Source organism: Caretta caretta, chromosome 4 (assembly GCF_965140235.1).
Source record: "Caretta caretta isolate rCarCar2 chromosome 4, rCarCar1.hap1, whole genome shotgun sequence".
Taxonomy (NCBI): Eukaryota; Metazoa; Chordata; order Testudines; family Cheloniidae; genus Caretta; species Caretta caretta.
The window spans coordinates 109,748,408-109,772,934 of record NC_134209.1 but is presented as its reverse complement, the minus strand read 5'-3'; the positions used below and the strand labels follow the sequence as shown (position 1 = coordinate 109,772,934).

The 24,527-nt window shown below is 42.1% G+C and overlaps 1 protein-coding gene across 4 annotated transcripts in view; it reads left to right on the top strand.

Moving 5' to 3' along the window:
* The first annotated feature begins 2,275 nt into the window (after positions 1-2,275).
* PGM2 (phosphoglucomutase 2) overlaps positions 2,276-24,527 on the top strand; it is a 31,240-nt gene continuing 8,988 nt past the window's right edge. Inside the window, exons 1-11 of one of the 4 annotated variants that reach the window (XM_048848608.2) lie at positions 2,503-2,591; positions 8,339-8,513; positions 10,223-10,390; positions 13,822-13,928; positions 14,289-14,373; positions 16,048-16,131; positions 17,011-17,204; positions 17,852-18,041; positions 18,797-18,894; positions 24,079-24,259; positions 24,350-24,443. In XM_048848608.2, the coding sequence (XP_048704565.2) occupies positions 10,304-10,390; positions 13,822-13,928; positions 14,289-14,373; positions 16,048-16,131; positions 17,011-17,204; positions 17,852-18,041; positions 18,797-18,894; positions 24,079-24,259; positions 24,350-24,443 (1,120 nt within the window). In that variant the 5' untranslated portion in view covers positions 2,503-2,591; positions 8,339-8,513; positions 10,223-10,303. Of the gene's footprint in view, positions 2,592-2,939; positions 3,325-8,338; positions 8,514-8,828; positions 9,982-10,222; positions 10,391-13,821; positions 13,929-14,288; positions 14,374-16,047; positions 16,132-17,010; positions 17,205-17,851; positions 18,042-18,796; positions 18,895-24,078; positions 24,260-24,349; positions 24,444-24,527 lie in introns of those variants that run through there. The other 3 variants (XM_048848607.2, XM_048848610.2, XM_048848609.2) reach the window with 3 other exon arrangements.

Here is a 24,527-nt window from a genome sequence, read left to right as displayed (position 1 = left end):
GTCCAGCATCCAGGCCTTGCTGTGTAAGCAGCTCTCAGTCAGCAGGTTCCACTTGCCTGTAGGGGGCTCATCACCCAGCAGCTGGGGTCCACCATGCAACCTGGGCAGGGCTGCTGGCCATGGGGCCAATGGGTGTGGCTGGGCTGCGTGGGATCTCGGGAGTCATGTCCCAGGGATCTACCTTGTTCCCTAGCACTGCTTCCAGCTCTGAGCTTTCTCTGCTGCCTGGGACCTGTGGGGCCCCACCTGCCTCCCCGGGGCAGAGCCTGGGCCACTCTCAGACAGTCACAGGGGACAGTGCGGGGGGCTTAGCTGAGTCCTGCCAGGCATGTGGGTCCTGAGGGAGCCTGGCTCGGGCAGGCCCTGCTCCTGCTCCGGCCTGGCTGATTGCACCACTCCCAAGGGGCTGGAGTTATCGTGCTCCAGGACCAGCCCTGGCTGCACTGCCGGCTCAGCCTGGCAGACACAGTCACCTCCTATTGTGGCCGGGGGTCAGGGTGTGGGAGAGTAGATCTCTAGAGGGTTGGGGGGAGTGTGTGCTGGGCAGTGAGGGGGTGGGAGGTGCTCGGCAGTGGGGAAGGTTTGTGTGTTTTGGGGTGCTGGGGAGTGGGAAGCTTTGGAGGGCACTGGGCAGTTGGGGGGTGGGGAGATCTGTGTGTGTTAGGGGCGCTGTGCAGTGGGGGAAATCCGTGTGTGTCGGGGTGGGTCTGTGTGGGGCACTGTGCAGTTGTGGTGGTGGGATTGTGGGGGGACACTGGACAGTAAGGGGATGTATGGGGGGGCTCTGGGCAGGGAGGTGCAGGGCTTTGTGCAGGTGTGGTGGGAGAGCTGTGTGGGGAGTTCGGGTAGGGGGGCACTGGGCAATGAGAGGATCTGTGGGGGGGGGTGCTGGGAGCTAGATAGATTCATGGAAGATAGGTTCATCAATGATTATTAGCCAGGCTGGCAAGAATGGTGTCCCTAGCCTCGGTTTGCCAGAAGCTGGGATGGGGTGATAGCAGGGCATGGATAACTTGATGCTAACCTGTCTGTTCATTCCCTTTGGGTCACCTGCCATTGGCCACTGTCGGAAGACAAGATACTGGGCTTGATGGACCTTTGGTCTGACCCAGTACAGCCATTCTTATGTTCTTATAGTGGTCTGTGGGAGGGCACTGGGCATACGGGTTTGTGGGGGTCTCTGGGTGGTTTGGCACTGGGTGTAGGGGGTCAGAGGGGTGCTGGGCCAGGGGGTAGCATGGTGTGGCATGGGCCTGCCCCCAAGGGGCAGAAGCACAATGACAGTGCAGGGCTAGGCAGGCCAGTGTGCGTTTGGCGGCTACAGGTTTGTAATCAGTGCCCTTCTACTGGGCTGGGTGAAACGGGGCTGTCCCTGCCGTGCCATGCCCCTTTCCCATTGCCCTGTCCAGCCCCTTGCTCTGAGGACTCTGGCCCCTCCCCATGTTCCCATTGCCCCCATGGGGGCCCACAAATATGTTTAGCACTGGGCTCACAAAAGGTTAATCTGGTCCTGTTTGGGATGCAGGCTCTGAGAGCGAGTTTGGGTGCAGGAGGGATACAGGCTGAGCTGGGGCAATGGATGGGGGTGCAGCAGGGGGTGTGGATGTGTGGGCTCTGGGGGGGAGTTTAGCACTTCAGTGTGTTATGTAAGAGAAATGAGCTGTGGTGACTTCATATAGACATAGAAACTGATAGCAGACTCTTTTAAATACTCAAAATGTGTGGCGCAGAGTTTGAGGGAGGGAGCGCGTGTACAATATTTCACAGCATTAAGTCTCCTGGCTCTCGCAGTAAGGTAGCAGCTCAGCACTTACATAAAACAGAGAGAAGCTGCAGTGTCTCAGCATTGACAGTCTAGGCAGTGGGAGGCCTGTGTCTTTAAGAACGCAGCCCCAGGAACCCGCCCTCTGCTCCACGGCTGACAGGCAGCGTCCTGTCAGCAGAAATAAAAAAGCCTCTGTGCCCCCCCACCCCCCCTACCTTTGCAAGCACAGCACGCGGCTCAGCCCACGGGGTAACTGTTACCCCCTCCCCGACAGGGGTTTGTCTCCACACAGAGTCTGGCAACATCTCCTCCCGGGCTTAACCCAGGCGCCCACCCCGGATTTTTCCCTTCCAGCCCCTCTTCTGCCGCTACCTACAGTCGCGTGACCCCCCGGCCAGCAAATATCTGCCCCCCGCTCAGCCCCTGACCCCTCCCCCCCGCTGCGATTTGCCGCCCCGCTCCGCCCCGCCCTTTTTTAACACCCCTCCGAAGAGCAGGCAGCGAAGTCTGCCTGGAGCGAGGGCAGCTGCATCCGCGAATGCTCCGGCGCATGTTCAGTGCCCCCGCCGGCGGGAGGGCTGAGAGGGAGCGGTTTGTGCCGCAGCGAAGGCAGCACAGCGGGAGGGGCAGCAGTTTATGGCCGGATCCTTCCTCGCCCCGCCCAGGGACGAAGCGGAGGGAAGCTAACGGCCGCGGCTGTTCCCGCTCGATTCCCGCCCCTCTGAGCGCTCCGCTCCGGAAGGGCAGCGCTGAGCTGAACCGACCGGGCAGGATGGCGGCGCCGAGTCTGACTGAGGCGGCTGCTCAGTGGCTGCGCTGGGACAAGGTAAGGCGGGGAGCCCGGCGCGCTCTCCCTGCCTGCGCCCCAGCCGCGCTGTCCCCGGCGTCGCCCCTGCCGCGGGACGGGCGGCTGGGTGAGCTCCCCGGCTATCCGCCTGTGCCCGGCCGCCTGGGCTGCCGTGACCGGCGGCAGAGTGCCCGGCACGCCCCTCGGCCTCTGAGCCCTGGCCGGCGCCGCTGGGCTCCGTGCCGCTGGCGGCCTGCCCGCAGGGGGTGGGTCGCGCGGAGCGCAGGAAGCGGCTGCGTCCCTGTGCCTCTTTCGCTTTCTGTTGTGGCGCTGACGGGGGGGAAAAGACCCCACGTGGCTCGGCTGTGGGGGCTGCGCTAGAAACGCTCGCTAGGTACGAGAGGGAGAGAGTGGCATCCGGCCTGCGGCTGGAAGACAAAAGCTCCGTTAAGTCTCAAGTTTTAGGCCAAACTTGTTGATTGGAATAATACCTCGATAGAGCACGAAGGCTCTTGGATGCCTTCCCGCCCTAGATCCGGGCCGAGCCCTTGACAAAGGGGAGTATTGTTACGTGTCGCTAGGGCTGGCGACCAAGCCTTGCATGTCGAGAACAATTATGAAATCATGGACATGTAGGACTAGACGGGAAGTCCAGACACACCCCACTGTTCTGGAGGGAGAGGGCCCCGCCCCTCAACTGGACTGGTGGTTAAATGCAAAAGTCAGGCTTGACTGAGAGCAGGAATTTGAGCTTTGGTTTCCCACCTCCCAGGTGAGTGCCCACTCTCTTTCTCTCTGGTTTTGACCAGTAATTCTGTTCTGAACCTGAGAAAAAAATTAATCCCAACAATTCATTTCAACAAAAGGTTTTGTTTTGATTTTGATGAATTGGGGTGTTGAAGCATTCCTTGCCCTCTGTACATTGTTACAGAAAAGGAAGCTGAGGCACAGGGAGGTGATGTGCCTAAGGTTACCCAGAAAACCAGTGTAGTGTAGAGCTGGCTTGGAACCCAGATCTTCAGAGCCCCTGCCCAATACTCTGTCCGCTAGTTCTGTCTTCTGTCATAATCTCTACTTTTTTTGTTCTCTTTTCTTTTCAGAGTTGATTTTAATTATTACCAGCCCCTTCTTAATGATGGCACTTTACTTGGCTTTTGAATATCCTGTTTGGCTCTTACATTTCATTTGTTTTCAACAATGTATTTTAATTTTCCTGTTTTGTCCCTATGACATTCCAGGGGGCTGTCCAGACCAGAGGGGCTGTTTCACCCCTGCCCTGATACCTGCGGTGCCTCACAATGCTTTGCTGTTGTAGCTTTCAGTTTGGGTCACTCTTAGTCAGCCTGCCAGTATGCAGGTTGCACCCTGAGTGTCTGTGTAAAGCCACAGCCCTGGTCCAGCAGCTTTGACCCCAGCAGCCTGTCAACAAACAGCAGCTTCCAGGAACCTTGGTTACTATTTGCAGGTGACGTGCCAACATGCCACCAGTCCTGAGTTTCCCTCCCAAAATGTGTGTTCTGCATTGTCCAGCCCTCTCCTGGACAGTCCAGGTACACTAGTTTGGGGTGGGCAAACTATGGCCCGGGGGCCACATCTGGCCCTTCAGTTGTTTGCATCCAGCCCTCAAGCTCCTGTCGGGGAGCGGGGTTGGGAGTTTGCCCCGCTCCAACCATTCCATGGCTCCGCATGGCTCCTGGAAGCAGTGGCATGTCCCCCCTCTGGCTCCTACGCATAGGGGCAGCCAGGGGGCTGCGCACATTGCCCCCACAGCTCCCATTGGCTGGGAACTGCAGTCAGTGGGAGCCGCAGGGGTGGTGCCTGCGGACAGGGCAGCGCGCAGAACTGTCTGGCTCCACCTCTGCATAGGAGCCGGAGGGGGGCAATGCTGCTCCTTCCTGGAGATGCTTGAGGTAAGCGCTGCCCGGAGCCTGCACCTCTGACCCCCTCCCACACCCCGACCCCCTCCCACACCCCAACCCCCTGTTCCAGCCCTGATCCCCCTCCTGCCCTCTGAATCCATGGTCCCAGAGCACCCTCCTGCACCCCCAACCCCTCATCCCCACCCCAGAGTCCATACCCTCAGTTGGAGCCCTCACCTTCCTCTCCACCTCAACCATAGCCCCCCTCCCGCACCCGAACTCCTCATTTCTGGCACCACCCCAGAACCGGCACCCCCAGCCAGAGCCTACACCCCCTTCCTCACCCCAAGCTCCAATTTCATGAGCATTCATGGCCCCCCATACAATTTCCATACCCAGATGTGGCCCTTGGGCCAAAAAGTTTGCCAACCCCTGCACTAGGTTTTTTTGCCCCTCTAAGGGGGTCAGTACATAATAGCTTGTTGCCTTCAATGGAGTTACACAAACAATTCACAACACTGGATTAATTTTGATTAAAGAACAAAACTACAAAGAGATATTGAGTACAAGAAATGAGGCATTAAAGTCAGAAATGGTTACAAGAAAAATAAAGATAAAACTCTTTCTGAACTTAAACTAGACTTGGTTCAAAGTGAAGTTCCTTAGCACATTTCCAGTAACATTGCTGACCAAACTCTCAGGCTAGAATCTGGCCCCAAAGTCCAATGGCTGTTTTTCTGGTCATCTTACATGAAGAGAGAGATGGGTATGGAGCAAGAACTTGGTGTGTTTTGCCCCTCACTTTTATAGTCCAGTCACCCTTTGAAAAGCATTTTTCTGAGTGTCATGCCTCACTAAAGTTCTTTCCAGCTGAGAGCAAGTAGACATGGAGTCTGCTGGAGGAAGGAGGCTTCATGCTACACCTCTACGCTGATATAATGCAACCCAATAGAACACAAATTGGGATATAACGCAGTAAAGCAATGCTCTGGGGGGCAGGGCTGCTTACCTGGCTCTGACATGCTGCTGGGCCGGGGCTGAGGGGTTGGATAAGGGGCAGAGGGTCTCGGGGGGTGTCAGGGAGCACAGGGGGTTGGAGGGTTTGGATGTTCTGGGGAGGGGGTGGTCAGGGGTGGGGAATGGGGGTGTTGGATAGGGAGTGGGAGTCCCAGGGGGCCTGTCAGGGGGTGTGGATAGAAGACAGGGAGCAGGGGGGCTTAGATAGAGGGTGGGGTCTTGGGAGAGGTGGTTAGGGGCAGGGGGTCTCTGGAGGGAGTAGTCGGGACAAGGAGCGGGGCAGGTGGATGGGTCGGGGCGGGAAGTAACTATTGATAATGGAAATGCTCGAGGCCAAAGCAAGTTCAATATAACGCCGTTTCACCTAGAACCTGGTAAGATTTTTTTGGCTCCTGAGGACCGTGTTATATTGGGGGTAGAGGTATATTTCTTTTCACCTATTTATGCTCTGTCGAATTTTCTTGGTCTTCTTTCTTTCCCCTCTTGCTGTCTGAGGACTCTTTTTTTACAGCTTATATGCAAATTGTGGTAAACACACATTCTTATGTTTGACAGGCCTCCTTGACCAAGTCTACTTAATCGGGGCTATGTGAGTTTGAATATGTGCCTTAACATCATACAGGGGGATTTCATAACTTTACACATAATGTTGCTACATACATTTCACCATGATATTTACTGACCAGTAAGTCATTAGTTTTCAAATGATAGCTCACAAAGCATATTTTGTACAAATATTATTGCAATATGTAGAGTGTGAATACAGGGGTGCATTCTTTTGCATTGCAGGGCCCTTTATAAATAAATAAGACTATTTAATATATAACTCAGAACCTCATGCAGTATTTTTCATCTGGTGGTCTTGTGTGATTGGATCATACTTAATAATGTCTTCCAAGTTAGAATGACTTATCAGGCAATTTAAATCATCAATTTTAATCATGATTTAAATCAGCAAGCAGGAAAACTTGTTTAAATCGTTCATTTTTAATTGTAGTTTTCATTTCTACTTTTTAGGTATTTTTCCTAAAGAAAAGTTGTTTCAAATTAGCTGGTAAACATTAAATCATGTTGATTTGCAACTAAATACAGTCTTTACATTACATTAAACTTGATACTTTTTGGATAATGAGGACAGACCATATCATTACTCACTTATGATGCAATTATTTAGCTTAAGATAGATTCAGATTAATTTTTACATTTTTATTATGTTAAAAATGGGGAAATCATACATTTCTTATTTATGAGGCTAATTTTTCACTTGTAATTTGTATCGATATCTTCTAATGGAAATTGGAATTCAATTAAACATGCGCTAAAACAGCATTTTAAAGTTGTTTGTATTAGTTGACTGAAACTACCTGAAATGTACTGGATACATAAGCTTTTTTCTTATCAAAACAGGTGTTGCATTTAAAACTAAGTATTATGTGTAGTTAGTAAATTGAAGTGGAATTGGACATTTGACCAATCCAAAAATAATTGGTCAAACATTGGTCAAATAATGTCAAAAATGGCAAAAAAAGATATTTTAAAGCACTAATTCATTAGAACATTAACAAAGAAGAGTAAGACTTTGTTGTCTCCAATAGGCTTAGCCTTAGATACTTGTGCTTACTTACAAAAAAAAAAAACCCCAAGTTACTTAATTGCATTTTCTATATTAAAATAACTCAAAGTACAATGTAATGAAGACCTAAAAAAAGAAAGTATAATTACCTTTTTTTGCAATGTTAGGTTGGAATTTAAAAGTGAACATTATTCAAGACTGAACAGTCACAAAAGGAATAAAAAACAAAATTAAATAAAACACAGAGCAACTGGAAAAGTTATTTTTAAATGATTAGCTAGGGAACAGGCCAACTCTTCAAACATCTTGGTTGTCATTATCTTTGTTTTATCCGCTTCAACTTATTCATCTATATCTTTGCATCAATGACGTGATATACAAATAAAGATATACATAAAAGTTTGCTCTAGGAGATTCCAGCCAATCAGTCAGTTTTTTTTCCCCCCACAGGTGTCATTAGCATGTAGTAAAGTGAGTGATTAGGCTATTTAAGTGGGCTTGCTAACAAATGGCAGCATGATACAATCAAAAAGATAGGCCACTGCCTACATCAGGGCATTCTTTGCTCGAATATTTGACCATAGTCAAGTAATAGGCGGTTTATGGAGAGCGCCTACTAAATGTGGGGCAGCATGGTAGAAAGCATGGAGATGCTTGTTGGAAAATTTTAACAAGTGAGTAGGTTGATACTGAATGACAGATAGGTAGGGATTGACTGTGTAGGGCCTTGGAAGTGAATATGAGTACCTTATGTTGGATGTGATAATGAAGAGGGAACCAGTGGAGGGATGCAAACAGAGGGGTTACATGGTCAAAGCAACAGGTTTAGAAAGTGATATTTTCCCAAGCATTCTGAGAGGACACAAGTGGGGCAAGATTGTATTTCTCAAGGCCAGAGAGAAGGATGTTGTATTGAGATGCGAGATGATAGGAGCTTAGATATGAGTTTTATCTACATGGATGGATAAGAAAGGCCATATCTTAGAAAGGTTATACAGAAAAAATTGGGAAGATTAAGATATGGCAGAGATGTGAGGACCTAGAAAGATCTGACGTGAAGATAACGCCTAGGCTGAGGGCTTGAGTGACATGCTGGATGGTGGTGTTGTCCCCAGTGATCAAGAAAGTAGGTATTCTCTCTGCACCTGCACAAGAAGCTACTGCTGTCAAAAGCTGGTTTACCACTTCAACAAACTCTCTCGTTCTGCTTGGTTAGCTAGTGACTTTTATGAGGTCTGTCATAATTTCAATTTTAATTTTAAGTAGTTTTTCAAAATGAAAAATGTACTTTAACATTTTAATGCATTAATTTTTATCAACTGCTATCTTATTTGAAGTTGCAGATGTTCTTGATTAACATGCTTTTTGGTCACTGCGATGATTGAGAAAGGGGGATGAGCCAGTCTGCAACAGTTTTTCACACAATGAGCTTCAAGAATATTATTGAGCAAACCCAGTTTGAATCAATATAACCCTTGTACACCTACTGTGATCCAAGAAAACACCACGCAGGTACTTGGGTTCCATGGGGTTTGCTTTAATACCAATAGAAAGTTACAAAATCAAAAGTAAAAAACTGCACGTCACTTTCCCAGTTATGACAAAATGAAGTCCTGGTCTTGTGAACTGTTATGCATGAAAATGGTTGCATTGATTTTGATGGAATTACTCCCATGAGTCACAGTTTGTGTAAATCATGTATTGAAAAAGCATCCTAGGGGCCTATCTGCAAAGTGCATTTTCTCTCAGTATTTTCCTATTGTAAAATAAAGTATTTTTTAATATGTAATTCTGTTGCTTTGGGGATAGAGCCTGTGTGTTTATATTTAAAAAAAAAATCCTATAGCACTTTAGAACTTTGTGGTGAGCTTTGCCCTCAGCAATCCTATGTAGGATCCTCTGTAGGATGTAACCATTTTAAAATCTAACCTTTGTTCTGCTTCAGTAGAAAATGTGTGAAATCATAAAATGGATAATGCATTGTGCAAGACACCACATATCACATAGCATTGTTGTCCAATCTATCTAAGGTACTCTTTTGGCATCCATCACAGTAGGATCTGAATGCCTCACAATCTTTAATGTATTTATCCTTACAAGACCCCTGTGAGGTAGAAAAGAAGTATTCATCCCATTTTGTAGATAAGGGATTGAGTCACAGAGAAGTAAGTGACTTGCCCAAGGTCACACAGGAAGTCTGTGGCAGAGCAAGGACTCAAAGCCAGGTCTTATAGGTCCTAGGCTAGCACCCTAAGCACACTGGACCATCACTTCTCTTAATGTTCTGTCTGGCTTATCAGAGTTCAGGGAATTACAGCTAGTGTAGAAATTTGAATCCAATACTCTTTTTAATATAGTGAAGGTCTTGTGCAACTCATAGGATGAGATATTACAACTGTATTTCACATGTAACATTCCGAGAAAAGAGGAAAATGCCTCCAAAGTGGTGCACATAATGAACTAAAGAACAAAACAAGCCCAACAACTCCCCCACCCCATTATGAATAGAGTAAGGTTGTATTCTAGAATTGGTGATGAGACCCTTTCTTCCAATTCCCTCTTCAAAACCCACTTATTCAAGGAGGATTAAAGTAGTTTCTTAAACTTAAAAAGTGTAACAGTCAGGATGGATGGATATATTCTCTCCAATTATTGCTTGTTTGCAATATATTTGCCCTGATCTTCCCTCCCTTTTTACCCCTTCACATATTTTCTCCTCCTGTAGTTATTGTATTAGGCAGACTTTAAACTTGTGGGACAGAGATGGTGTGCTTTTTTAACCGCTTCATGCACATTTGTAGTACGATACAAGTAATATTTCAGAATTAGTATTTATCTCCCTAAATAGCCTTTCAGTATGCTTTCTCTTTCAAATTCCTTTATTCACATAACTGAAATTCTCTCCTCTTATATTCTGATATTCTTGTATCTTGCAGACTTGCAAATGTAGCTAAGATTTCAGCGTCAGGTTCTCAAAAGGGTATGTAAACTGCAATTGGTATGCCAGATTATGGGTATAGTATTGAAATAAGAATCCATTATAATAACACTGATTTAAAATTATGAAGGTGTTATGACTAATACTTTGGAGTTTTAGATGTGGTATGCCAGGTCTAGTCTGAGAATCAGTTCAGCAGAAGAAATGGTAAGGAATGTCACAGTTTGAGACTAAAGTTATAACAAGCTTTTTCAGAATAACAATATATTGTATCTTTTTACAGAATACAAAAACCTCAGAAATAGTGAAGCAACTGGTTGCTGAAGAAAATGCAGGAGAACTACAAAAATGTTTTGGGTCACGGATGGAGTTTGGGACAGCAGGACTCAGAGCAGCCATGGGGGCAGGAATTTCTCAGATGAATGACCTTACTATTATTCAGACAACTCAGGTACCAAGTTCACTTTGTTTTTCTGTTATTACTTAACTGCAGGCTTTTCTTCTGCATTCAGTAGAAACTAATATTTTTAATGAAAAGGTAACCAGATGAAATTGGAAATAGAATTGAACTTAACCACTGTCCAAAACCTCAAGGGTGGTTTCACTGGGAGCAGAGTTAGGCCAATGTTGACCACTTCAGAAAACCCACTTGCATATATTGAAATTCTAGTTCTTCTTTGAGTGATTGCTCATGTCCATTCCAATTAGGAGTGCGTGCACAGCTGCCAGAAGGTTTTTCCCTTTGCAGTACCTATCAGATCGGTCTGGGTGCCCCTGGAGTTGCACCTTTGTGGCCCTGAATATAGGGCCCTGCCAACTCGCCACCACTTCAGTTCCTTCTTACTGCCTGTGATGGTTAGCCAGAACGCTTGTTAGCTCTTGCTTTGCAAGTGCAACTTATTTAGTAGTTTGAACTTTTGTCCTGTAAATAGTTAGGTTCATAGTATGGTGTTAGATAAGTTTCAGTTAGCGGGTAACCCCCTGTGACCGGAATCCTGGGGGAGCCAACTGAGGTCACTCAGGGTGAACTGCGAAGAATGGGACAGACAAGCCCCAAAGCTGGTGGATATTCCAATATGTAGATTTACCAAGCCAGCACAAAACAGCTTCCATAACACCTCACTGGTTACCCAGAAGCCAGAAACATAGTTCCCTTAAAGTAACCCAGCCTCAGGCCTCCACCCAGATGCCCAAATCAAATATAATGAGGATTACTGAAAATCTTATTCATCATATAAAAAAGTTCTACCAGTCCCAAAGGATTGGACACATTACCCCTCAGGTTAATGAATACTTCAGATCTTACCCAAATACACGCTTACAGACAAGTCTTATTAACTAAACTAAAATTTATTAAAAAAGAGAGAACGTGTTGGTTAAAAGATCAGTATACATACAGACATGAGTATAATTCTTGAGGTTCAGATTCATAGCAGAGATGGTGAGCTTTGTAGTTGCAAAGAGGTCTTTCAGAATTGGTCCATAGGTTATAGTCCAAATTATATCAGGGTGGTCCACTCAGAACTGGGATCTCAATCTTGTGGCTTAAACTTCCCCTGCATAGAAGCATCAAGCAGATCTGAGAAGACAGGATCAGGTCCCAAAGGTCTTTTATACAGTTTTCTAGTAGCCATTTGACCATATAGTTCTGGGTGAACAATAGGCTTTTAATGTAACCTTCTGTTTCCTAAACCTCACTGGTAATTAAACTACTTAATGGATAAATAGTCTTATATTAATCCATGTAGTTATCACAAACTTTAAAGAGACATAGAGACAATGACATTATTGCACCAAGATTCATCTAAATGTTAATATTCCCTTTTGATCTCTGAATCAGTAGCTATAGTGACAGACAGTTCCTGTCTGTTTACATGGCTAGCATTAAACAGGATATGAGTACACACACAGAATTAGCATTGCCTCTCATTTCTAACAATATAGGTTTGCATTTCAAAGTTCTACCCTATCTACCATAGAATGGTCTTAATTACCATTCACATGCTTTTCTAACATGTCCCTAAGGATTGACCCAGAGTCAATTAGCCTGCAAGCTGCTTAACCCTTTCCGGCTATGTGTCACACTTCGTATAAGATTTGTAGCAATTATATAACAGTGGTAGCAACCATGGTTTACATGGTCATATTTTAATTAGATAATGTCAAACTCTCTCCCTTTATTGCCATCTTTTGCCTCGGTACCGGGGCATGCCTCAATCCCCAGGGTTTAAACCCAGCGCAGCATGTGACAAGTCTATGTCAAGAAGTGACCTCCATGCTTCCTCCTTAAAGTGTTGGGGGAGAGTCACCAAAAGGAATGCTGCAAGATCTGCAGGGGATTTCATGAGAAAACTCAGAAGGAGAGGAATCAGCGCGTCGAGATTCTTCTGATGGAGGCTGCTCTACGTTTTCACTTGGACCCCGGCTCAGCAGACCCAACGCTGAACACCTCAGCATTGGTGTGCTGGCAATGATGAGGCAGGAGTTGTCACCAAGGAAGGACTCTGCCAGAGACCCTTGGCACTGGCAGGGTTCCCACTTAAGGCAGTGGTCGGCACTGTTCTCAATCCCCGGTAGCCCATAAGAAGAGGAGACCAGAAAGGGGCCGCTCCCTCATGCCCAGACCAGTGCAGCAGGAGCCCACCACAGCGAGACCCACATTGGGCCCACGTAACTTCGGCTCCGCCAGCTAAATTGTAGTTTTTAAACCTTTTATCTTAAAATTGCAATCTTACTGAGTTATATTAGGGCTGTTGATTAATTGCAATTAACTCACACGATTAAAAAAAATTAATCGTGATTAATTGCAGTTTTAATCACACAGCTAAACAATAATAGAACACACAATTAAAATATTTTTGAATGTTTTTCTACATTTTCAAATATATTGATTTCAGTCACAACACAGAATACAAAGTGTACAATGCTCATTTTATATTTTTGTTACAAATATTTGTACTGTAAAAATGATAAAAGAAATAGTATTTTTTAATTCACTTAATACAAGTACTGTAGAGCAATCTCTTTATCATGGAAGTGCAATTTACAGATGTAGATTTTTGTTGTTGTTACATAATTGCACTCAAAACAAAACAATGTAAAATTTCAGAGCCTACAAGTCCACTTAGTCCTACTTTTTGTTCAGCCAATCACTGAGGCAGACAAGTTTGTTTACATTTGCAGGAGATAATGCTGCCCGCTTCTTATTTAGAATGTCACCTGAAAGTGAGAACAGGCATTTGCATGTCACTTTTGTAGATGACATTGCAAGGTATTTACGTGCCAGATGCTTTTCCTACTGTCTCAGTCAGTAAAAATATAGGAAATCCCAAATTAAGCCAATTTAGTATATCTGTGCAAGTCTCAATTTGCGTAAAAGTTCTAATACCTCATATATCCTAGAGTAGATCTGCTGTATCTGGAGAAGCTGAATAAAAGTAAGGGTGTATCCCATGTCATTGATTTACTTTGTCCTAAACAGGCTTCATTTTGGTGTGTTTGAGATTAAAAAATTAATATATTCACTAGTAGTGATTACTTTTTCAGGCCAGAAAATAGCATCTGAATTAATCACTTGTGAAGTTTTGTAATCCAAAATTATCATTTTTACCTAATCTACCTGGATTTAAATTTTTCATTTGGAATTATTCATATTATAAAACCCATCAGTGATATTTCAGTATTTTTGTTTGGAAACTCACCACTTTCTTGGTTTTCAATCAGTATTTCTTGCTCCCAGAAAATTTTACCCTAAACCAATTTAGGGTACTTTACTTGCTTTTTTATTTTGGTTTGTTTGTTTGTTTATGTTTAAAGATTTTAAAATTTATTGCAGCCACATTTAAAATACTAAGATTAAGTTCTGAGTTTTTTTGTCTTTAGGGATTTTGCAGGTACCTTGAAAAGAACTTCAGTGATCTAAAGAAAAGAGGGGTTGTCATTGGTTTTGATGCTCGCGCCCATCCTTCAAGTGGAGGTAGCAGCAAGAGGTACTCTTAGTAGTCTGTGGAAATGATTTATTTGTATGTTATATGGAATGTATTCTAGTTTGTTCACTGCTTCAATAGCATGTTCTTTGGAGCAGTTAGATGTGTGTGCAATTTGAATGTAAAAATGTGTACACTGTGCATCTGAAGATAAGAAATATAGCTTTGCTCTCCTTTTGCATTTTGGTATGAAACACAGGTAAAATCCAGTCTGTACTGCAAATTTGGACCATGTTTGTAACCAGAATAAGGGACAAATGAATTACACCAGAATCAAATCTACATGCTCCTTGTGAATTTTATTTAACTGTCTAGTGAGAGTCTCATGAATGTATTTCCAAATAAACTTTTCTTGTCATTTAGGTTTGCAAGGCTTGCTGCAACAACGTTCATCAGTCAGGGAATTCCAGTGTACCTCTTCTCCAATATAACACCAACACCTTTTGTGGTATAGTTGTCTATAATTTTTTTCATACAACATAATAGGGTACTGTCAAGTACAAAAAAAAAACTATTAATTTTTTTTAGAAAAAGCAAACTCATTTCTTAGTTTGCTACTCTCAGGCTTATTTAAGATCCTAGCTGCTTCAGGTACAGTAAGCTGTAGAGGAACTGATTAGGATATGCTGTCGATATTTTATCCTGAACTTCTCAGCTTCTTTGGAAGCAGCTAGTGCTCTGCCTGTTTCTGATTCCGTGTAACCATACTGTGCTGCTGCCCAGATAGCAGCTCTTCTGAAAGATGGGGATGTGAGGGCCACCAGAGTTTCTGAAGGATATGTATGTCCCTTCACACCTGCCTGATGGGATATGTTACCTATTGAATTTTGGAAGATTAGCTGCTATACTTCTGCTTATGAGCAATGGCTGATGTCTTCCAAAAGATGCATACTCTATATATTTATAGGTAGGTGAGCTTGAACTCCAAGAATCCAGACAGTATTTCCAGCAAATAACATTATTTAAACTAGATCAGCTACTAACTAGTTGGTAGCTGCCAATTGTATTGGGTATTTCAGGACCTCCTGTGCTGCTTAATGTATCTGGAATATGATATTCCAGTAACTTCTATCTAGTGTTAAACTGGTGCTACAGAAGCACACCTGTCTGGTAGCAAAAGTATTAAACATTTCATAGATTGGAACAATAGAGTCATATTTCTCATCATCCCTGGGTTACTATGTTCTACAAATACAGTATTCTAATTTCAAGATAGAAGGAAAAAATACTGGTTTTCCTATACAATACTCTTCGATCAGGCCATGCTTCAATGAGTTGTCTTTCAAGAAATTATTTTAAGCTGTACGATGGCAATGACTGCTCTTTAATGAGGATATGCTCTTGTAATGGTCATGCTTAGGACTTTAGCGTGTCTTGTGATCATGCTTTTTCTACGTTTGCTCATGTAACAGCTCTCATTTCCTCCTTTAATGTAATACTGTGTGAATTTTTCACCATTGCCTGTTCTTGACTGTTAGTTTGCTCCTTTTGGCCATGCTGGGCTGCCATGCAGTTAGCAAGATTCAGTCCCTAACCCAGTGCGCAAAATGCCTACCAACTTTTTGGACCTGTCCAATAGCACAGTGCACTGGCTACTGCTCTCAGGAGACCAGCATTATTTTTTAAATGTCCTCTGTGAGTTAGGAACACCTCTTGATGGTGACATTCGTTCACTGTGCTGTCCCAAATTGGAGGAATCTACTGTACTCTGAATTCTGGTTAACTTAAATATTGATACTCTACACAGCTCTAATTTTAAATAAACTTCAATTGAAACATGCTGTGAAGGGAATTAGTTACACTTAAATTTCACAGCAGTAAAATGAACAAGGATAACATTTGTCATATACATTATTTCTTTGTTTTCATTATTTTGGTATATTCAGTCCAGATTTAGTCTTTGGAAAATCAAATGTTCTTTGATCTTACACTTTTATTGGGCATGTGTGGTACCTGTAATTAAGCAGTCAGGCCACTAGATGGCATGGCTCACAATCAATAAAGAGAATAGTTATTTTCTAGACTTGAAATTATGATTGTATGGTTGCAGCGATGGCTTGATTCCCAGAATTTAGCAGGATCGAGACTCCATGATAACTCTCTTTATACTATTGTTTTACAGCCCTACACAATAACTCATCTGAAACTTTCTGCTGGAATTATGATTACTGCTTCCCATAACCCAAAACAAGATAATGGTTACAAGGTATTCCTATATAACTTAAATCTTCCATTGTTTTCAGACATGACTATTTAATAATAGCATGTATAGTAGCACTCTATATGTTCAAAGAGCTATCCAGTCCTTAATCTTCAAAGTAGCCGTAGGAAGGAGGGAGGGAAGTAGTATCATCCCCATTTTACAGATGAGACATTGGCTGGCCCAGGGCCATATAGCAAGTTAGGGACAGAGGCAAGATTAGAACTCAGATCTTTGTTCATTCCTCCAGAATGTGTTGCTTCACTGTTCTAAAATGTTATATATATTTAATTTTCAGTAATCTTGCTGCTTTTTCAAATATGTTCAGACCTTTGAAAGTGTTAAGAATTTTACAGTAACATGACTTAAATTAACAATTTATTGCGTGGGTGGAAGTAGTTTGAAGACCAAAAGCAGCAGGTGGTGTAGGGGACTAAAAGTTTTTGATTGCTTTTGCAGTTAAAAATTGTGCGGTTTTGTTTTGTTTTTGGTAATAAAAATATTTTCTTCCTTTTTTTCCCCCTTGTCTTGTCTCATGCGTAGTGGTTATATATAAAATTAGAGTAAACTATGTAGGTTGAGACAATGTATTATGGACAAGTATTAACTATCTGCCTAGCAAATGGCCTGAAATTTGATTTTTATCTCTAAATGAGATGAGCCTGGTGGTGGTCTACTTTGTTTTTCATGGGGGATTTAAATATAGGGCACTACATCCTCAGAAAAACAAAGCTTAGGGAAATCTATATTCAAAGTATATTACACTGTATTGTTTTAGCTGTATTTACTGGAATCAGCCATAAATTGTGCCAGGATTTAGCCAACTAAGATCAGTAAAGGTATTCATGTTTAAAATAACCCCAGTGTGTCCTGTGTACCATTTAGGTTTATTGGGAAAATGGTGCACAGATAACTTCACCTCATGACAAAGGAATCTCTCAAGCTATCGAAGAGAACCAAGAGCCATGGCCTCAGGCTTGGGATGACAGTCTGGTTGACAGCAGCTTGCTACTTCATGATCCTTATGTCACTATCAATAAGGACTACTTTAAAGACATACAAAAGCACTGCTTTCACAGGTGAGCTGGTGATTGTCATTCTCTTGGTGACAAACCTATATTTTTAACTTGATTTTAAACAAAGATTAAAACTAAAACTGGGGTTGGGGAGGAGCTGGGTACAAAAATTTTAACTTCGTCGGTTACATTAACTTTACCCTGAGGCTAGCAACTGCTAAACTCAGTATACTAGAAAGCCAGGAATGTACGAAAAATAATGCTGTAATATTACAAACAAGCATTATGCATCTACTTAGGAGAATAAGTGGTGTTTGTTCTTAGTTGTATGTGCCTCTAAGTAAAGTGAGTGAAAGATAAATAACATAGCAACAGATAACACTGTGGTTCAGTGTAGCTTCTGCTTTTATGTAGAAGTCTGTTTAAATGCCATTACTCTACTTGGGTACTGAATCTTATCAGCCAATCATACTAGTTCTTCCTTCCTCCTGTGCTCTGTAAGGCTATACAGAGCCTTATTTTATCTGATGTCGTGGTACAGTCATGTAGGGCTAGAGATGGGGTAAAAAAGGATACCTTTTAATACAAACTTTCTTTGGTTTCATAGTTTAACATTGTTGCAGAGTATTGAGTCATGGTTGTTTCTGAACCCCGTTAAGTGGCACACAGTGGCCATGTTAATTTAACATCATTAATTTACTTGATTTCAGGAATATAAACAAGGAAACAAAGCTGAAATTCACCCACACTTCTGTGCATGGTGTAGGCCATGAATTTGTGCAGTCAGCCTTTAAGGCATTTGACTTTAAACCTCCATTGGCTGTTCCTGAACAGAAGGATCCTGATCCAGAATTTTCAACAGTAAAGTACCCAAATCCTGAAGAGGGTAAAGGTGTACTGGTAAATATTGTTTTTAAATATTTGCTATCTATATTAAAAGTGTTCTCTCCACCAGCCAGAAATTGTCACTGTAAACCTAGGTATAACGTTTTTATAAAATAGTTTTTCATTTTGAGTTTCCATTTCCATTAGATTTCTTGAAAAGCTAACAAGTGTCTTTTCATAGTTTTTAATGAACTGGTTATCTAATAACAAGATAAACTACTAGAAGATATTTTTTCTTTAACTCTCCAGTAGAATATACAGTATCAGCATGGAGAATAGAATAGCCCTTAAAAAACAAACAAACTGAGAATATTCCTCCATCTTAGAAAATGTCCAGTTACAACAAAATTTTTAACAACCTGAATCCAACAGCTGTTAACAGTTAAACTGTAGAATAAGATGATACCAAATGTAGAGATCTAAGGCCTTATCTGCAAACGTTCATCGGAATAACTTGACTTGTGTGAGTAGTCCGTTTGACTTCAGTGGACTTTGAATTAGCCCCCAAATGTAGAAATAGATGTTATTTAATTTACTCTTCACACTCCGTATCTTATTTTAATGTAATGCTGCTACCAGTTGAGATCTCTACAATACTGAGGGTACCCTTGAAAGAATTAAGGACGGCGTTTCTGCTATAAACATAGCTTTGTGGTTTTGTGGGTTCAAGTGAAAATAAATGGGAGTGTTAGACCTATAAGAAAGTGAAAATATTATTTAGAAGTATTGATGATCCTTCTCTGGTGTTGCACTGTACTATTGTTTTCTAGACGTTCTCTTTTGCTTTGGCTGAAAAAGAAGGGGCTGGAATTATTTTAGCAAATGACCCAGATGCTGATCGACTTCTTGTTGCAGAGAAACAAGAAAGGTACAGTAATAAAAATATGCTGTAGTTCAACCACAGGTATTTACTTGAAGCCTGAATTCATTCTAAGAAGTCCTGTGGCTTGTATTATGCAGGAGTTCAGACTAGATGATCACAAGGGTTCCTTTTGGCTTTATCTTTTCATAGATTCCTAGATGTTGTTGCTATTATTATTGGGGAAAATCTGAGAGCTCTAAAAGTGTGTGTGTGATTTATAATACCTATATTGCAATAGCACCCAGAGGCTGCGATGATGATTTAGAGTCCATTGTGCTAGGGAATGTACAAAAAGAAGACAAATATGAAGAGACAGCCCTTACCCCAAATAGCTTAGTCTGTTTTATAGTATATCAAGGTGTTTAAATAGAAATCTTCCCTAGTACGCGTCAAAACATGCTTTCTCACTCATTTCATTTAGTTAGTAGTAACTAACATCTTTAATTGCATGAAATGCTTTCATTGACTTCCGGAATCAGGGGGACAGCATAGTTCATTCATGTATCAAACCCCTTCTATCTTTTCCCCAGTTCAAGAATAGGGGTAGTGATTGACTACATATGCTAAGGTATTTATTAGATACCTTGAGCCTGATTTTTCAAAGATGCTGTGTATCTGCATCTCACTTTCTCTCCTATGAGATTTGTAGGTGCTCAGCAACTTCTGGTGATTTGGCTACTAGTTTTCAATTCCGTTGTAAAACATGCATAGCTGGACACTTATGTCCATTTAGATTCTGTTGCTGGGGCCACAGAAAGTAAGCTCCTTTAGGGTGGGGACCTGCCACATTTGTCAGATGTGCTTGTGGCCTATGTGACATGTAATTCTGGCTCACCATCCAGTAGTCCCCTTGAGTGACCAGCATCATACAGACTGCTTCTGAAAAGCTGTACCAGATGATAGAGATTCAGTTGAAGTGCACCGCTGAATACTACCAGCCAGAAATTTAATGTTTCTCATTTCACCTAATCTAGTAGAGCAGAAGTTAATCTATACAGCTGTAAACTAGGGTTGTCAAGCGATTAAAAAAATTAATCCCGCTTAATTGTGCTGTTAAACAATAATAGAATACCAGTTTATTTTTTGATGATTTCAACATTTTCAAGTATACTGATTTCAGTAACACAGAATACAAAATGTACAATGTTCACTTTATATTTATTTTTTATGACAAATATTTGCACTTTTTTGTAAAAAAAACAAAAGAAATAGTGTATTTCATTTCACCTCATACAAGTACTGTAGTGAAATCTCTCGATCATGCCAGTTGAACTTACATATGTAGAATTATGTACAAAAAACTGCATTTAAAACAAAGTAAAGCTTTAGATCCTATAAGTTCACTCAGTCCTACTTCTTGTTCAGCCAATCACTCAGACAAACAAGTTTGTTTACATTTGCAGAAGATAATGCTGCCCACGTCTTGTTTACAATGTCACCTGAAAGTGAGAAAAGGCGTTCGAATGGCACTGTTGTAGTTGGTGTCACAAGGTATTTACATGCCAGATGTGCTAAAGGTTCATATGTCCCTTCATGCTTCAACCACCATTCCAGAGGACATGCGTCCATGCTGACGACAGGTTCTGCTTGATAACGATCCAAAGCGGTGCAGACCAACGCATGTTCATTTTCATCATCTGAGTCAGATGCCACCAGCAGAAGGTTCATTTTCTTTTTTGGTGGTTTGGGTTCTGTAGTTTCTGCATCAGTGTTGCTCCTCTAAGACTTCTGAAAGAATGCTCCACACCTCGTCCCTCTCAGATTTTTGGAATTCACTTCAGATTTTTAAACCTGGGGTTAAGTGCTGTAGCTATCTTTAAAAATCTCGCATTGGTACCTTCTTTGTGTTTTGTGAAATCTGCAGTGAAAATGTTCTTAAAACGAACAACATGTGCAGAGTCATCATCCGAGACTGCTGTAACATGAAATATATGGCAGAATGTGGGTAAAACAGAGCAGGAGATATACAGTTCTCCCCCAAGGAGGTCAGTTGTTAATTAAGCGGTGGCTGAAGCATGAAGAGGCATATAAATCTTTATTGCATCTGGCACGTAAATATCTTGTGACACCGGCTACAGCAGTGCCACATGAACGCCTAGTCTCTCTTTCACGTGACATTGTAATTCAGAAGTGGGTAGCATTGTCACCCATAAAGGTAAACATGTTTTTGTTAGCGATTGGCTGAACGAGAAGTAGGACTGAGTGGACTTGCAGGCTCTAAAGTTTTACGTTGTTTTGTTTTTGCGTGCAGTTATGTAACAAAAAAATCTACATTTTAAGTTGTACTTCCATGATAAAGAGATTGTGCTACAGTACTTGTATGAGGTGAATTGAAAAATACTATTTCTTTTATCGTTTTTATAGTGCAAATATTTGTAATAAAAAATAAAGTGAGCACTGTAGACTTTGTATTCTGTTATAATTGAAATCCATATATTTGAAAATGTAGAAAAACATCCAAAATATTGAATTTCAATTGGTATTCTATTAACAGTGTGATTAAAGCTGCAATTAATATTTTTAATCTCAATTAATTTTTTTGAGTTAATTGCATCAGTTAACTGCGATTAATCGACAGCCCTACTGTAAACCTGCCCTGAAGGTGGACTTCAGGTTTTTATTTCCTTGCAATACAGAACAAAGTTCTGCTGCTGCTACCAAGGGAAGGGGCAGTATAGGTGATATTTCACTATCAGAGTGATTTGAAACCCAGGTCTCACCCTCGACACTGGCTAAGCACTGAGAGAGGGCTATTTACCATGTCTCCTCCTGTGGTTGTTGAAATTAGAGAGGTTTGAGTTTTTATACCACTCCAATTAACTCGGGCTCTCAAGCTCCGAAGGAAGAAGAGGAGGAGAGCACAGTATTCTTCCTGCTCACCAGGAGAACTCAGATCTTCTTCATTCCTACAGCAACTCAAGGGCTTTTCCTTCCTCCAGCTGTGTGGATTAGAGAGGCTCTTCTGTATCTGGGAAGAGGAATGGATTTATTAGCACCCTCTCCCCTGGGTCTGTTAAGGACATGTAGATTAACCTTGTCATCCTTTACTCTAAAATGTTTTATGCTGTGTAGCTGTAGCCATGTCAGTTCCAGGATATTAATGTTTTGCCAGCACACATCTACGTTTGCCTTTTTTTTCCTTTTTGAACAATGGTCGTATCATATTGCCTTTATATAAACCCATGGTGCGCCCACATCTTGAATACTGCATGCAGATGTGGTTGCCCATCTCAAAAGACACATTGGAATTGGAAAAGGTTCAGAAAAGGGCAACAAATTATTAGGGGTATGAAACAGCTGCCATATGAGGAGAGATAAATAAAACTGGGACTTTTCAGCTTGGAAACGAGACTAAGGGGATATGATAGAGGTCTATAAAATCATGACTGGTGAGGAGAAAGTAAATAAGGAAGTGTTGTTTACTCCTCAGAACACAAGAATGAGGGGCCACCAAATGAAGTTAATAGGTAGCAGGTTTAAAACAAGTAAAGTATTTCTTTACACAACACACAGTCAACCTGTGGAACTCCTTGCCAGAGGATGTTGTGATGGACAAGACTATAACAGGGTTCAAAAAAGAATTCGATAAATCATGGAGGCTAGGTCCATCAATGGTTATTAGTCAGGATGGGTAGGGATGATGTCCTAGCCTCTGTTTTCCAGAAGCTGGGAATGGGTGATGGGATGGATCACTTGATGGTTACCTGTTCTGTTCATTCCCTCTGGGGCACTGGGCATTGGCCACTGTTGGAAGACAGGATACTGGGCTAGATGGACTTTGGTCTGACCCAGTATGGCCGTTCGTATGTAATGATGCGTGCACTGAAGTTTTAAATCAGAAGTACATTGCAGTCAGGAACAGAATTTCTAAGTCCACTAACATACCACCAAAATTAAAATGTAAAAAGCAAATGTGTTAGGAAGAATGTGCAAAGTCAAGCAGCCAGCAAAATGTTGCATGTGTCAAACACACACACAAGGCTTCGTTGGCATTGAGGGAAAAGAAAATGTTTTTGCTGGGGACATTTACCTAGAGCACAGTGCTAAATGTGTCTGGTTTTTTTTTAAATCTGACTTTAATATTCTGTATTAGAAATTCTGCTTCTAGTTTAGCACACTTTTATAGCAGTGAGAGCTAGGTCTGAATTAAGCACATAATGTATGTACTTGCTTTTCTGTGCCTTTCTCTTGGCCAGCTATAGTCCTCGCATTCTGAGTCCTCTCATCTCTTCCTCCTGCTGAAGATGTTTGTACACTAACTAGTATGTTAAGAATAGACTTCTACAGTATCTGTACTTCTTCCTTGACAGAAACTCCCATTAGAGCGCAAGTAGTTTGTCATCTGCTATTACACTAAACTGTTGCTGTGCATTACTTTGTGCCTATTGGCATCAATAGATGCAAGAGACTGAGGCTGCTTCTCTTTCACAACAGGTACTGTTTTTGTAGGTCTTGATTTATGTCGGCTTTAGTGATGTCTTTGTTCCCCTTCACAACTGGATTTTTGAACAATTTTCTCACTCCCCTTTTCTCTTCTGCTTTTCCCTTCATCATTTTCCTTGCTCTTCCAATAATTGAGTCAGCTTTGACCCTTTTTTGATATTTATGTTTGAGACTTTTTTCCATTCTTCCTTAATGATCTAGTGTCCTGATGTACTTGTGATTACGTGAAAATTAGTAGCCCAGACTGTCACTGAACCCACTCTAATAACGGTCATTTAGTACAGAGTTGTTTTTCCCCAAGTCATGTTGGTGGTGTAGCTTGTGAATATGAGGTCTTTTTTTCATCAAGATATGATGTAGATACTCCAAAACACTTCATTTTAAAATGAAAAATACTTGTTCTTAATTCTCTTTAGCTTTAACAGTTGTAACGGATAGTGAATTGTTGCAGCTTTTGACAGGCATAGAAGCCAATGGGAATGACAAGGAGAATGTCCTGTTTTAGTTGGATAAAAAAGTAAGGAACATTTTCCAATGGAAGCTAGACACTCAGTTCCCATTAATTTTTTTTCAGTGGGAGTTGGATCCCTAACTCCCATTTGTCCTTTGAAAATCAAATTCACCTCCACAGCAGTTAGATGACTTCCTCTGTTCTGCCAATTTTCTTGTACACAACAACTGTTAAATGTTCTCCACTATTGTCTTTTAAATTGTTTTTATAATGGTTGCATCATGTTTTGTTTTCAGTGGTGAGTGGAAAGTCTTTTCTGGCAATGAGCTGGGAGCTCTTTTAGGCTGGTGGCTCTTCACTTGCTGGAAAAATCAGAATCAAGATCCTGCTGCCATCAAAGATGTATACATGTTATCCAGCACTGTCTCTTCCAAAATCTTGAGAGCAATTGCACTGAAGGAAGGCTTTCACTTTGAGGTAAACTGTTTTGTGTAAAAGTCTGTATCAGTTTTTGTTTTTGTGTGCAACGTATCTTACGTTTTTTCCCCCCTCCCCATCTCACTTTAGGAGACATTGACAGGTTTCAAATGGATGGGAAATCGAGCTAAGCAGCTCACGGACCAGGGGAAAACAGTTTTATTTGCATTTGAAGAAGCTATAGGTAAGAAATGAACAGTATAGATAGCTCTGGTGCACTGTAGAAGAGTAAAAAGCCACTTTCTGGACAGAAGTGATATGTAAAATT